The sequence below is a fragment of the Fringilla coelebs genome (genome assembly GCF_963513975.1).
Source record: "Fringilla coelebs genome assembly, chromosome: 11".
NCBI lineage: Eukaryota > Metazoa > Chordata > Aves > Passeriformes > Fringillidae > Fringilla > Fringilla coelebs.
Genome location: NC_140037.1, coordinates 18,849,560 through 18,861,590, shown reverse-complemented (window position 1 = coordinate 18,861,590; position 12,031 = coordinate 18,849,560). Strand labels below are relative to the sequence as shown.

At 56.4% G+C, this 12,031-nt stretch overlaps 1 protein-coding gene across 1 annotated transcript in view; it reads left to right on the top strand.

Annotated features, from left to right (window-relative positions):
* EFNB1 (ephrin B1) overlaps positions 1-11,795 on the top strand; it is a 48,343-nt gene extending 36,548 nt beyond the window's left edge. Inside the window, exons 3-5 of the mRNA XM_084213123.1 lie at positions 5,217-5,309; positions 6,223-6,351; positions 7,294-11,795. Coding sequence (XP_084069249.1) covers positions 5,217-5,309; positions 6,223-6,351; positions 7,294-7,682 — 611 coding nt within the window. The 3' untranslated portion in view covers positions 7,683-11,795. The remainder of the gene's footprint in view (positions 1-5,216; positions 5,310-6,222; positions 6,352-7,293) is intronic.
* The last annotated feature ends 236 nt before the right edge of the window (positions 11,796-12,031 follow it).

Sequence of the window (12,031 nt, the reverse complement as noted above, 5' to 3'; positions counted from 1 at the left end):
AAAGCTTAAGTGAAATTAGCTTTTCACTTAAGCATTACTTGTGTTAAAGTGTCTTTTTCCAGTGGATACTTCAGTGTTTGCCTGTTCTCCCTTTGCCCCAGGAAAGAGTGGGAGAGAGTGGAACTGTAGGTGGTGAGGATGAGTGTGGTGGGTGGTGTCCTCCCTTCTTCCAGCTCTGTGTGCTGCTCCCTATAAGGAATGGGACTAATTTAATTTGATTTTGGGGGTGCTGACCCTTGCCAGGGAAAGCCAAACCCCATCCTAGCCAAACCCCATGTGATGGTTTTCATTCCTATTTCCAGCAGTGCATTTGAACTGGGGATTTTCCCACTGTGTTTGCCGGAGCAGGGAGTGTGGGGTGGGATGGCCAGATTCCCAGTTGCTTCAGCGACAGGCTCCTCACCTGCCTTGTACAGCTGTGAGGAGGGACACAGCAATCCCAGTTGTCTTCATGGCATGGGCCTGGGCCTGGCAGTGCCCTGATGCCAGGGAGGAGAGCAGAGGGTCCCCTGAAGCAGCCCCCAGGCCCTTCTCTCTCCATGCCGGGCCGTGTGGCTGGGGCAGCTCTGGAGCAGCTCTGGAGCTGGCAGGAGTGGCTGCGAAACCCAAGCCTTGCACCTCCTGCGCTGTGCAGGGACGGGACAGGGCCGGGCTGGCTCACACAGGCATTTCAGGGGCTGCAGGGCCCCTTCCCGGCGCAGCTGCCTCGGGAAGGCTGGGAGAAGGCTGGAAGGCGGCTGCCGGCCCCGCTGGCAGTGTGACAGCGTGGAGTGGGCTCCCTCTGCACAGCCCCTGCCCCGGCGCTGGCAGCAGCCCCAGCCGATGTGCTGGAGCTCAGGAAAGGGACTGGAGGATGTGTGCGGGGTGGGGGACACAGTGGGGCTGGCTAGGAAGTGACACCGATATTAATATTAATAGTACCAATAACGGGATGCCCTGAGCCGGAGCTGCATGGCCCTGATGCCTGGGAGGAGCAGGAGGAGGGGGAGGAGGAGCAGGGGCTGTAACCAAGCCGTGCTCCCCGGAGGCCCCAGGGAGTTGGTGTGCAGTGGAGCAGGCGGGTGCCTCTGCTCCGTGACCTGGAAGTGGCTCCATGTCCCCTTGGGGTACCAGCCCTGGTTGGGATGGGGAGGAAGGAGCTCAGTGCCCATGGTGGGTTGGGCTCCAGTGCAGCACCTCTGTGTCGGTACTGAGGGGGTGTAAAACAGCTTGAAAGATCTGGAGAGGGGAGGTGGCAGGAGCTGGGATTTTATTTGAAGTGCAGTCTGCTTGTGGATCCCTACAGTGTCTGGGCACGTCAGAGATGTGGGAGGCACATCTCCAGGGTGACCTGTAGGTACTTCACCTGTGCCAGGAGGGGCTTTCAGCCCAGGGGTGTCCAGGCTGGGCTCAAGCTGCCCCTTTGCCCCTGTGGTCCTGGCAGGATCGGGGTCAGGCTGTGGGACACTGATGGGGTGCTGCCACCTCTCCTGAAGTGATGGTAACACGAACTTTGTGCAGGTCTGGGGGTGAGGGGGGTGCTGGCGATGGCAGCCAGGCTGCGGCCACGCTGTGCCTGGCTGGGGCTGGAGCAGGGCTGAGCTGCACAGATGGAAGAGTGATTAAGAGCAATAAAAGGAAAGAGACTTGGATTCGCTACAGTCTCAGCACATTAATTGTGCTTTGGGGCCCAAATCATAACGCAGCCCTGCTAGAGGGAATCCAGCAGAGAAACCAAACATCTCACTCTGGCCAAGGCTGACCATTTAAGAGACCCTTGCCTTCATCTCTTGCCAGGTATTACTTCCAGCGTCTCCCATCTGCCAAAACCCGAGTTCTCCTTTGAAATATTTTTAGGGGAGGGAGAAAAGCTCTGGTGACACTGAGTGCTGGCGCTGGGGAGGCAGCAGGGACAGCACATGGCATTGCTGGCTTGGAGACGGGACCATGGGGTTGTTGGGGATCTTAGCCATCTGTCCCAGCTCTGTGGTGTGTGTCACTGGGCTGGATGGGCGTGTGGGATTCCAGGAGTGGAGGTCCTGCCTGGCTTCCATGGTGGCTGAGCATCTCTTCTAAATTGACAAGCAATTACATGGTTAATGGTATCACTGTTAAATCCTCATCACTCAGCAGCCCGGGGCTTAATGCTCCATTAGGGCAGAGGCATCTGATGGCTCTCTGGGCTGGGAGCAGCCTTTGGAAGTCAGCCTTTGGAAGTCACTGGCCAGAGGTTATTTTTGCTCTCCCAGTCCTACAGCCAACCTGCGAATACTTCCAAAATGGAATAAGGCAGGAAAATGCTCCTGTGCGCTCAGTGTTGCTGGGTCTGGCTGGACTGAGCCTTGCTGGTGTGGCATGGGGAGGTGACAGTGTTGTTTGCGACCTGCCATTTCCTATTCCATGGCTATTCCCAGCTCCCTGCCTGGCTTCCTTCGTTGTGTCACAGCTCTGTCTCCTGCTGCTGCCCTGCAGCTGCCTCTCTGCAGCTCGAGGCTCTCCCAGCTCTCCTGCAGCCGTGCCTGTGGATTTAACATTTTCTTCTGTGGGTTGCTGACTCTGAATTCCATTGGCAGCTGAGGATTGGTGGTGTCACCATGGCTCACCCTAACTGTGGCAGTAAGCGGCACAGGTACCTGAGGAATCCATCAAGTGCCACCCAGATCCCAGTCTGGATCCTCTGGAGCTGGGCTGAGCTGAGCCTGGAGCCTTCTGCTGGAGCTTCTTCCACTGGGAAAGCAGGAAACAGAGTGGGAGGAGCAGCTCTTCATCGCTGAGCTTCACAGGGAATTGCGCTGGAGGAACCTTTCCCGATGGATCAGGGACCTGCTGCTCTCACATCACCCTGCCCTACATGTTCACATCAAACTCTCTGGACTCTGCACCATTTGGATGAATTTGGGGATTTAGGATTTTGACTTTTGGAAGCCCAACCAGCTGCGTGGAGCATCCAGCTTCTCTCTGGCCCATTGTGGATTTACACGAAATGTGGAAGCTCATGTCCTTGTTTCCAGAGGCGATTCCAAGACCATCACTGTGGGTTTTACAAATGTTTTTCCCTTTTTTTGTTGCCTCAGGCAACTGTTTCATTTTTCCACATGGTTCCCTCTCAAAGCTACTTTCTCCCTCATCATTTCCATGGCTAGAACAAGAAGAAACTTTGTGTCCAAGTGTGGGGTGGGAAGAAGGATGCTCAGCTGTGTCCCTTCGTCCATCCCTGTGGCTCCCGCTGCTCCCTCTGTCCTCTTTGGACCTTTAATATTTTTTGTTGTATATGGATGGAATGTCTTCATAGTTATTTGGAGGAACTGCTGCCTTTGTGGGGTCTTCTGGTTTCCCCCACTGGAACCATGCTTGCTTGTTGCCACATTTTGTTATAATTAGTTAATTATTTATAAATCAGACCTTGTGAGGCCTCACAGAGACTGGTTTTTACAGACTGCTGCCTTCTCCTTCGATGGATGTGTCTCTTCTAGATGCAACAACCCATGGCATGGAGCTGGGAAGCTGGGAAACAATTCAAGGAGCTGCTTCAGGGCTGTGAGCCGGGATGTACCTGCTGATTTCACCCCCAAACCGGCGCCTCTGGCCTGGGAGAACTGGGCTGCTGAGCCTTCTGCTGGAGTTCACTCCTGATGTGTTTTTATGGGGAGTCTGAGCTCAGGTCCATCCTGTTTGGATTCCAGAGAACTCGTGCAGGCTGTCGGGGGCGTTTCTCCACATTCCCAGGCATTTGCGTGGGGTTTGGTGCTGACAGTGCTGCTGTTGGAAGGGCTGCCAGCAGATCCCAGCTGGATGCACCATCCCAGCTGGATGCGCGTCTCCATCCTGGGAGCCGCTGGCAGGGGGGACCCTGCTGCAGGAGAGGTGATAACTCAGCAAATGGCCCAAGGACTTTCTGATTAGCAAAACATTTGCTGGGGTTTCAGGCAAGAGCCTTGATTGCACAGAGGTGTTTGGAAAGAGCTGATGGACTCAGAGCCTTCTTCCTGGTGGGATCCGGGTGTGCTTTCCAGTTTATCCCAGCGTAGAGGCTCATGGAGGCACCCAACCTCCTCCTGAGTGCCTCACTGCTCTGTACTCCAGCCTCTTCCCGTCCCCTCACCAGCACCCAGCAGGGTCCAATGGATTCATCCCAAATTTCTGTCAGTCACCTGCCCTCCCAGACCTGCTTTTTTGCAGGATGGAGGCAGGAATTGGGCTGCACAGGGAATCTGAAACCCTGGGGCTGAGCTTTGACTTGAGACTCCGGGAGGTGTTGGCTGCGCTGTGCTGGCCAAGTCCTGCCTTGTGTCTGGAAAACTAATCCCTGGACTCCATGATTCTCCATCTCATTGCCTTCCCCAAGCTGTTGCTGAGCTCCTCCTGGGTTTCCCTGCTTCCCTGGTGAATTGGTCTCTGTGGTTAGATTTGCTGGAGCACTGGGATGCTTTGTGTTTGCCATGATGGAGGGAGGTGATGGGGTGGGAACCATCCCATTGGCTCCATGCCAGGCACAGTGGCCACATCCAGGGCCCTGGTGGGGTCAGAAACCAGATTTTTGAGTCTGTTTAGCAGAATCTGCCATTTAGGTGCTTAATCCTGAAATCCTTGTGTTTGGGTTTATTCTCTCTTGTGTCCCTCCTGCCCTGAGACCTGCAGAGGGCTGGAGGATGGGGGAATCTTCCCTGTGCTCCCATGGGATCCAAGGGCTGAAAACTCCGTGCCGGCTCCAGCAAAAAGTTAATGTGAATTTAAGTGACTTCTGCCCTGCAATTAGAGCCCCTGGAGTCCACTGGGGCTCTGAGTTTACATTCTTCACCGAGGCACAGGGTGTAATTAGAGATGTATAATTTAAACTGTGCATATGCAAGTGTTCCCATTCTGCACCAGGAGCAAAGGAAATTATCCAGGAATTAAAGGGGGAGGAGGGTGCAGGCGTGGAGAATGGCTCACTTGTGTGGATGTGGCAGTGAGAGGAAGCTGCAGGGATCATGTCCTCACTGCTGCAGGCAGATTTGGAAGGGACAGGAGCTGGCAGTTTGGAGGGCTCTGGATTGGAGTGTGAAGATGTGGCTGTAATGGGGGGTCTGGAGTGAATCCCTGGGGTCGGAGGTGCCAGGAGATAGCTGGGACCTGCTTGGCAGTGCCATGGGACAGTGAGGACCTGCACAGTAATGCCAGGGAACAACAGAGAGCTGCCCAGCAGTGCCCTTCCAGCTCCTAGGAGCCTGTCTAACATTCCCTCTCTTTTCTTGCAGCCACTTCCAACGGCACGCTGGATGGCCTGGAGAACCGGGAAGGAGGGGTCTGCCAGACACGCTCCATGAAGATTGTCATGAAAGTGGGGCAGGGTGAGTCCTCCTGTTCCCTGGGGTCTCCTGCTGCCCCTTTGGGGAATGTGGGAATTCAAGATTCCAGGGAAACTGAGGCCAGGCCAGCTGCTCCTGGGAGCACTCTTGGGTTAGTTCAACAGAATTTCATTTTTAGGATCTTTCTTCCTGCCTTTTTTCTCCTGCCAACATGGCGCATGTGCGGAGCACTGGGATTGAAAGGGAGCGATTGTTCCCAGTTACCTCGTGGGCCATATCCCGGTGGGAAGTGAGCTCAGCACCGGGACCCATGAGCCCTGCAAGTGTCTCGGTGGGGCTGGCAAAGGCACTGCCCCTGTGACTTCCTGGGCATCCAAGGGGATATTGTAGCTGGCCAGGCGTCAGGGATTTGGCTTGGTGGCTCTCAGCTCTGGAGGCCACCAGGCTGTGGGGACTCTGGTGGCAGTGGGACAGCAGGGATATCACTAACAGACTCTTCTCCTGGAGCTCCTGCTCCCCACCACCTCCATCCCAAGCTGCTTCCCAGTGATTCCCCGGCCTCATTTCAGCCCTCACTCAGATGCGCAGCTCCCGATTCTGCTTCTCATTATTGTGTTTGCACGTTGGGGCCAATATTTATAATAAACAGGCAAAGCTGTGCTGCAGCCTTGGCCTCCTGCCTGCCCTTCCCTTCCTTTCCTCCTGCTGCCCGAGCAAGAAACCTGTCCCAGCCCATGCACGGGAGTTCTGAAAACAGCAAACCAGGGAATTAGGGTGGGGACCTGCTTCCCACAAGCCCTGGAGCAGCTCAGCCTTGCTCTATTGCTCTCGGCATCTCCCAGTGCTCCTGTGCCCCATGGGAGGGGCTGACAACTGGGGGCACTTCTTTAGGGGGAACAAGGTGCTGCCTTCCAGGTTGGACCAAGGTTTCTCATCCATCCCTCCCCTTTCCCAGATCCCAACGCAGTGATCCCAGAGCAGCTGACAACGAGTCGGCCGAGCAAGGAGTCGGATGACACCGTGAAGGTCGTCACACAGAGCCCGCGCAGCAAGGTCCCGGCAGCAGAGGAGCCCGGCAAGCCAGGTGGGTATTCCAGGGATCCCCAGGAGAGGGATGGGATCCTCTGCCTGCCATGGGGCCAATGAAGCACCTCCAAGTTAAACTTGTTGCTTGGATCCCAGGGATACCAGACTCTCTGGATCTGGGATCTGGATGGGTTTGCTTTAAGTGTTGTGCTCATCTCTGCTGTCCCGCTGCCATCCTAAGCCCAGTCTGCAGAGTAGCTCAGGTTTATTTCCCCAGCTCCTGGCAGAGAAGTGCTGTTTCAGCACTCTTCCTCCTCCTCCTCCCATGTGTTCCTTACAGCACATCTGAGAGCTTGGAGGAGGTGAGGTCCTTGGGTGTGAGAGCCCTTTGAAGGTGGTTTCCTGAGTTCCTGACCCCTCTGAGAGCAAAGTGGAATCAGATGAAGCTGGGAAGTTTTTCTTTTCTTCCTGCCTGGATCAATCTCTGAATGCTGCCCCTGCAGGGGCTACAGCTGCCCTGGCCCAGGGGTCAGTAATTGGAGACTGGGGTGCTCTGCGTGTCAGAGCCCACGTTCACCAGGGCATCCCAGTCTGCTGTGGGGAGTGAAGGCTCCCCAGGTCTGGAATGGTGTCACCTGGACACAATCAACACTCTGCTCCCTAGGCTGGGAGATGGGAAGGGGAGCAGTGGTGCAGGATGGGGAACAGGGCGTGTGGTGCCCCCTCTGTGGATGCCTGGGGCTCCTGCCTGCCCTGCCCAGTCCTTCCCAGAAATGTGTGGGTCTGACTGGGGTGGGAAGGTGGGGAGCAAGTGGTGTCCCCTTGGAGGTGAGGGGGCTCCCCTCCTTGGGAGCACGGCAGGAGAATGTTGTGCTGAGTTTGGGGGGCAGAGAGGGGCTCCAATGAGCAACTCATCCCCCTGCTCCACAGGTGTGATCCATGCATGGACAGAGCACAGATCTGGCTGCCTTTCTGACCCCCATCTCCCCTTGCCTTGCAGGCTCTGTCAACCAGGATGGCCAGGAGACCCAAGGTCCCAGCGATGGCTTCCTGAGCTCCAAGGTGGCCGTGTTTGCGGCCATCGGCGCCGGCTGTGTCATCTTCATCCTCATCATCATCTTCCTCGTCGTGCTCCTGATCAAGATCCGCAAGCGGCACCGGAAGCACACGCAGCAGCGAGCCGCAGCCTTGTCCCTTAGCACCTTGGCCAGCCCCAAATGCAGCGGGAACGCGGGCTCAGAGCCCAGCGACATCATCATCCCCTTACGGACTACAGAGAACAACTACTGCCCGCACTACGAGAAGGTGAGCGGGGACTACGGGCACCCCGTCTACATCGTGCAGGAGATGCCCCCGCAGAGCCCAGCCAACATTTACTACAAGGTGTGAGGAGCAGCCTGGGAACGGCCGATGCAGCAGCGCGGGAGCGCCGGGTGCGGGGCTGGCGCCGCAGGGAGGAAGCGAAACGTTCCCCTGGCCCCGGCACGGCGCGGGCAGCGCCGGGAGCAGCGCCGGGGAGCGGAGGGCTCAACGCTCACGTGCTGATTCTCCCCTTTGTATTTAGTTTTGTAGTTCTCAGCTTTTGTAATCCCGAGACTCTGAGGGTGAGCCTTCAGCCTCCTCCTCTTCTTCTCCAGACTGTGGCCGGCCGTGGGGGGCGGGCGCCGTGCCTTTCTGTGCTCGGGACACCGCTGGCAAACCCGGAGACTCCACCTCCCCTTTGTGGTTTGGGATTTCCCCGCGTCACCCCTCTGGCCCTGTGGGAAGTGCCCGCCAGCGCCACAGGGTCCCGGAGCCTGGAGCGATGCCGGGGCCTCCTCAGTCCCAGGAGCAGCGAGCGCACAGGGGGATGAGGAGGAGGATGCTTTGCCATGGTGCCAAGATGCAGACAACTGTGCAGGGAGGAAGCTGGCAAACCCGATTTACTACTACTACTATTATTATTATTATAATAATTATTTTAATTTTTTTTGTAACATTTTTATTTTTGTGAATTCTGGGCGGGACTCCGGCCCGCCACCTCTGGGCACACGCCATCACCTCCTTCCAGCACGTCATCCTGCCGGCCACGGGGCAGATCCCGCTCCCCCTACTGCCCCTGGAAACGTTTGTGTTCGTAGCTGTTGACTCTTGTTTTAGTCTCTTTATAAAAAGAAAGAAAGAAAAAAAAATTTCTATCTCCACCCTGTCTCAAGCATTCAGTGCACGAGGGGCTGGACACTGCTCCTGCCCCACGCCGAGCAGCCGTCGCCTGGCAGCTCTTCCCAACCCCTCTGGAGCATCCCACTGTGGAAAAAAGCCTTTGGCTTTCTATCAGGCTGGGGCTGAGCCTGCTGGAAGCAAAGTAGGGGGTGGCAGGGGGAAGCTGCAGCCCCCTCCCAAGCTGGGCATACTGCAGGTGGTTGTCCTTGGAAAGGAAAACTGGAAAACAAAGGTTCCCAACTTGCAGCTTGTGCCAGGAGTGTCAGGAGGAGGCTGGTGCTCGGGATTGGAAGCCCCCAAGAGGCTGGAGCACCAGGCTTGGCTTGGTTGAGATCTGAGCCAACAGCTTTTCCACCCTCCTGGTTTACCTGAAGAATCCAGTGCCCCTCGGTGGGACCTGCTCTGGGGACCAGCCCCACTGTGCCTGTTCCCTGCCCTGCTCCTGGTGCAGGAGCATTCCCTCTCCTGCCACCTTCCGGGGGTCTGCAGCCCGGGCTCCCCTGCCCTTGCCTTGCCCATCTCCCGCCCAAAACGGGAAGAGGTTGAGCCTGTCTGGTGGGATCATTCCCAGCTTCCTCTTCCCGGGAGGAGCGGCCAGCACTGCGGCTGATGCCAGTGAGCCCACCAGGGCTGGCGTTGCCCTGTCACTGCCTGTCCTCGGGCTGTCCCCCCTTCCTCACTTTCTTTTCCTTCCAGCAGTAGCTGCTTTTGCTCAGGGAGCAGGAGTGGGGCCGGCGGGGCTGTTCCCGCCTGGGCTGTTCCCGCCTGTCCCCAGGGCCCCGAATCCCGCGTTAGGAAGTGCCCAAAGAGCGAGGGAGCTGCTCTGCTAAAGTGCCTTGACAAGGAGCGGGCAGGGGCAGGGGCAGAGCAGGGACAGGGGCCCGTGGCCTGGGAGGATCTGGTGACTTGGGGGGACCTGGTGGTCCCAGGGGGATCTGGTGGCCCGGCTGCTGTGCTGGAGTTTGGCCCTGAGCGGGATGGGAGCATCCTGTGGTGTCACGTTGTTGGGTTTAGGGCAGGAATTTGGGCTGGAGCGGAGTGGGGTGTCTCAGCTCCCCTCCTGCCCTTGGCATCCTGAGGTGGTTCTGCTTCCAGGGCCCCAAACCAGCTGCTTCCCTTGGGAGAGATGCACAGTGGGTGCTCCCCCCTATTCCCCATCCCAGCACTGCTTCCCCCTTGTAGCACCTTCCATCCCTCTCTGCTCTGTGGGATCCACTGCCCATCCTGGCCTGGGAGCCACACCCACCAGGACCCCCATTCCCTGATGGGGAGATCCCAGAGAATTGTGTCTTAAAAAAATCCCCTTTCCCTTTTCCCTCTGCCAAACCTTAGCCTGTGTTTCCCCAAGTGGGAAGGGCTCTGGCTGGGTGGTGGTGGCAGTGGTGATGGTGACAGTGACAGTGGAATCCATTAGGAATAGTGACTGGAGTGCAGGGGGAAGTGAGGGGACGATGTAGTTTTGGTTTGGTTTTGGTGGAGAAGGGACAGAGTCTGGCCACAGGTTGTACCAAAAGTGATCTGACAGTGCTGGTGGCTCCTTATGGTGGCTGTCCCCAGCTGAGGTCTCCATCAGTCCCACTCCTGCTGCTGGGAACAGCTGCAAAATCTTGTAAATATGTGAAGAAAGGGTGAAATCAGAACTCTTGGTTTTTGCTGAGCACCTCGGGCTGCTGGGTCCTGGATCAGAGTGTGTCCCTCGGGTTCTTTTCTTGGAAAGCATTGAAATTTGGTTGATTTTCCTTTTTTAAATTTTTTTTTAATTTTTTTGTTTCCTCCCCCCCTCCTTTTGTTTGTGTAAATACTAGTCTTTTTTGGAAGAAATAATGTAAAAATGTTTTGTATAAACTCCGAATTATTTTCTGGTTGCTTTTTCTTAGAAAAACAAATGAGAACTTAAAAAAAAAAAGATGAAAAAAAAAGAAATTTTAACCACAAGAACGGGTGTAAAACATTGTCATAGAGCTCAGCCCGGAGCCTGTGGGTTGTGCTGGAGTGTGGGAACTGCCGGGATCGGGACTGGGGACCTGCCCTCGATATAATGCAGGATCAGATGGGCTCCAAGCAGAGAATGAGGCAGGAATCTGGGATTCTAGTCCATCCTTGAATCTGTGGCTCATTCCCAGTGAGTCCCAGAGCTCTGAGTCCTGTCCTGGCCACAGGCAGAGACTTGGGGACCACGTGGTGATCTAAAGGGACATCAAATTTATCTGCTTTCTTATCTTTAACCAAAAAATCCCTGACTTGGGGATGCAGAACTTAATGCAACATCCTGAGATCTTGCTCAGCATTTCTGGGTCTGTGGAGCTGCTCCTGGTGCAGATCCCTTTCCCAGCTATCCCATTTTGTGTTTCCCTATTTTGGTTGCCAACTGCCAGCTCACCATGGCCCCATCTCTTCTTGGTGCCAGGGCTGGGATGGCTTCTCCTCAGCCATGCCCACCTCAATGCAGGGTCCCTGCCCAGGGGTGGTGGCCTCGCCTGGAGCCATCTCTGGTGTCACATGGCACTTGTCGTGGGCAGCTGGAAGGCATCAAGGAGCCCCCAGTTCTCCCAGCTGCTCCCAGGAGCTGGGCTGTGAACCTGCATTATATTGACAGATGGTTTCTAGGAGGTTCCAAAGGTGCTGGAGCAGGTATTCACATCCCTCTCTCCATCCCGGCAGCGCTGCGCCCCTGCACGTCCTTACTGCGCTCCCACATTTCAGAGCTGTGCCACCTCCACATCCCACAGCGTCACATCCGCACCGTCCCTGTCCCGAGGGGCCTGGCCCTGCCATCAACCAGCTGGGACTGCCACTGCCCCACCCCTGTGCCCCTGCCAGAGCAGCCGGGCTGACAGATTTTCCCTGTGCACCCTGCACTGCCCTTAGCCGAGGGGTGGATACGGAGCTGGAGCCTGGATGTGCTCCTGGTGCGGGGCACAGGGGATGGATGGGGCTGGGCCGAGCGGGAGTGGTTGGGCACCATGTGGGGAACCGGGCACGGAGGGAACCAGGCCCCTCTGTGCTGGCTCCTCCTCGGCTGCAGGGCACGTCCTGGCTCCGGCCTTGGCATCCCCATGCTGGTTGATCCTCCTCGGCTCCCGGTGGGGCTCCGGCGGTGCCGGGATCCCCTCGGCCGCGCTCCCAGCGCCGCAGATTTTCTTTCTTCGTGTCATGTTCCTGGTTTTGATTCCTTTCGCCTTCTCCCAGCTCTCCCGCCCAGTAGCATATCATCGGCATCGGTAACAGCTCTGTGGCAGCTGAACTCCATGGAGCCATGATGGAACCTGATATATTGTTAAATAAAAGGGTTTTTTTCCTATGGAATTCTGGCTGTCTCCCGTGTGCTTTATTCCTGCCCTAGGTTTGAAACTGCAGCCTGAGCTGAAGAGATCTGGAAAAAGTTGGCTGTGAGAGATCCTCACTGGCTGGTCCTGGAGGGATCTGGAGGGTTTGGTTTTCTTAGGAAAAATTTGGAGATTTTTGTCCGATATTTACAGCATGCACTCAGGATTGGATGAACTCAGGGCTGGATATGGGTGGATATGGTTGGGCAC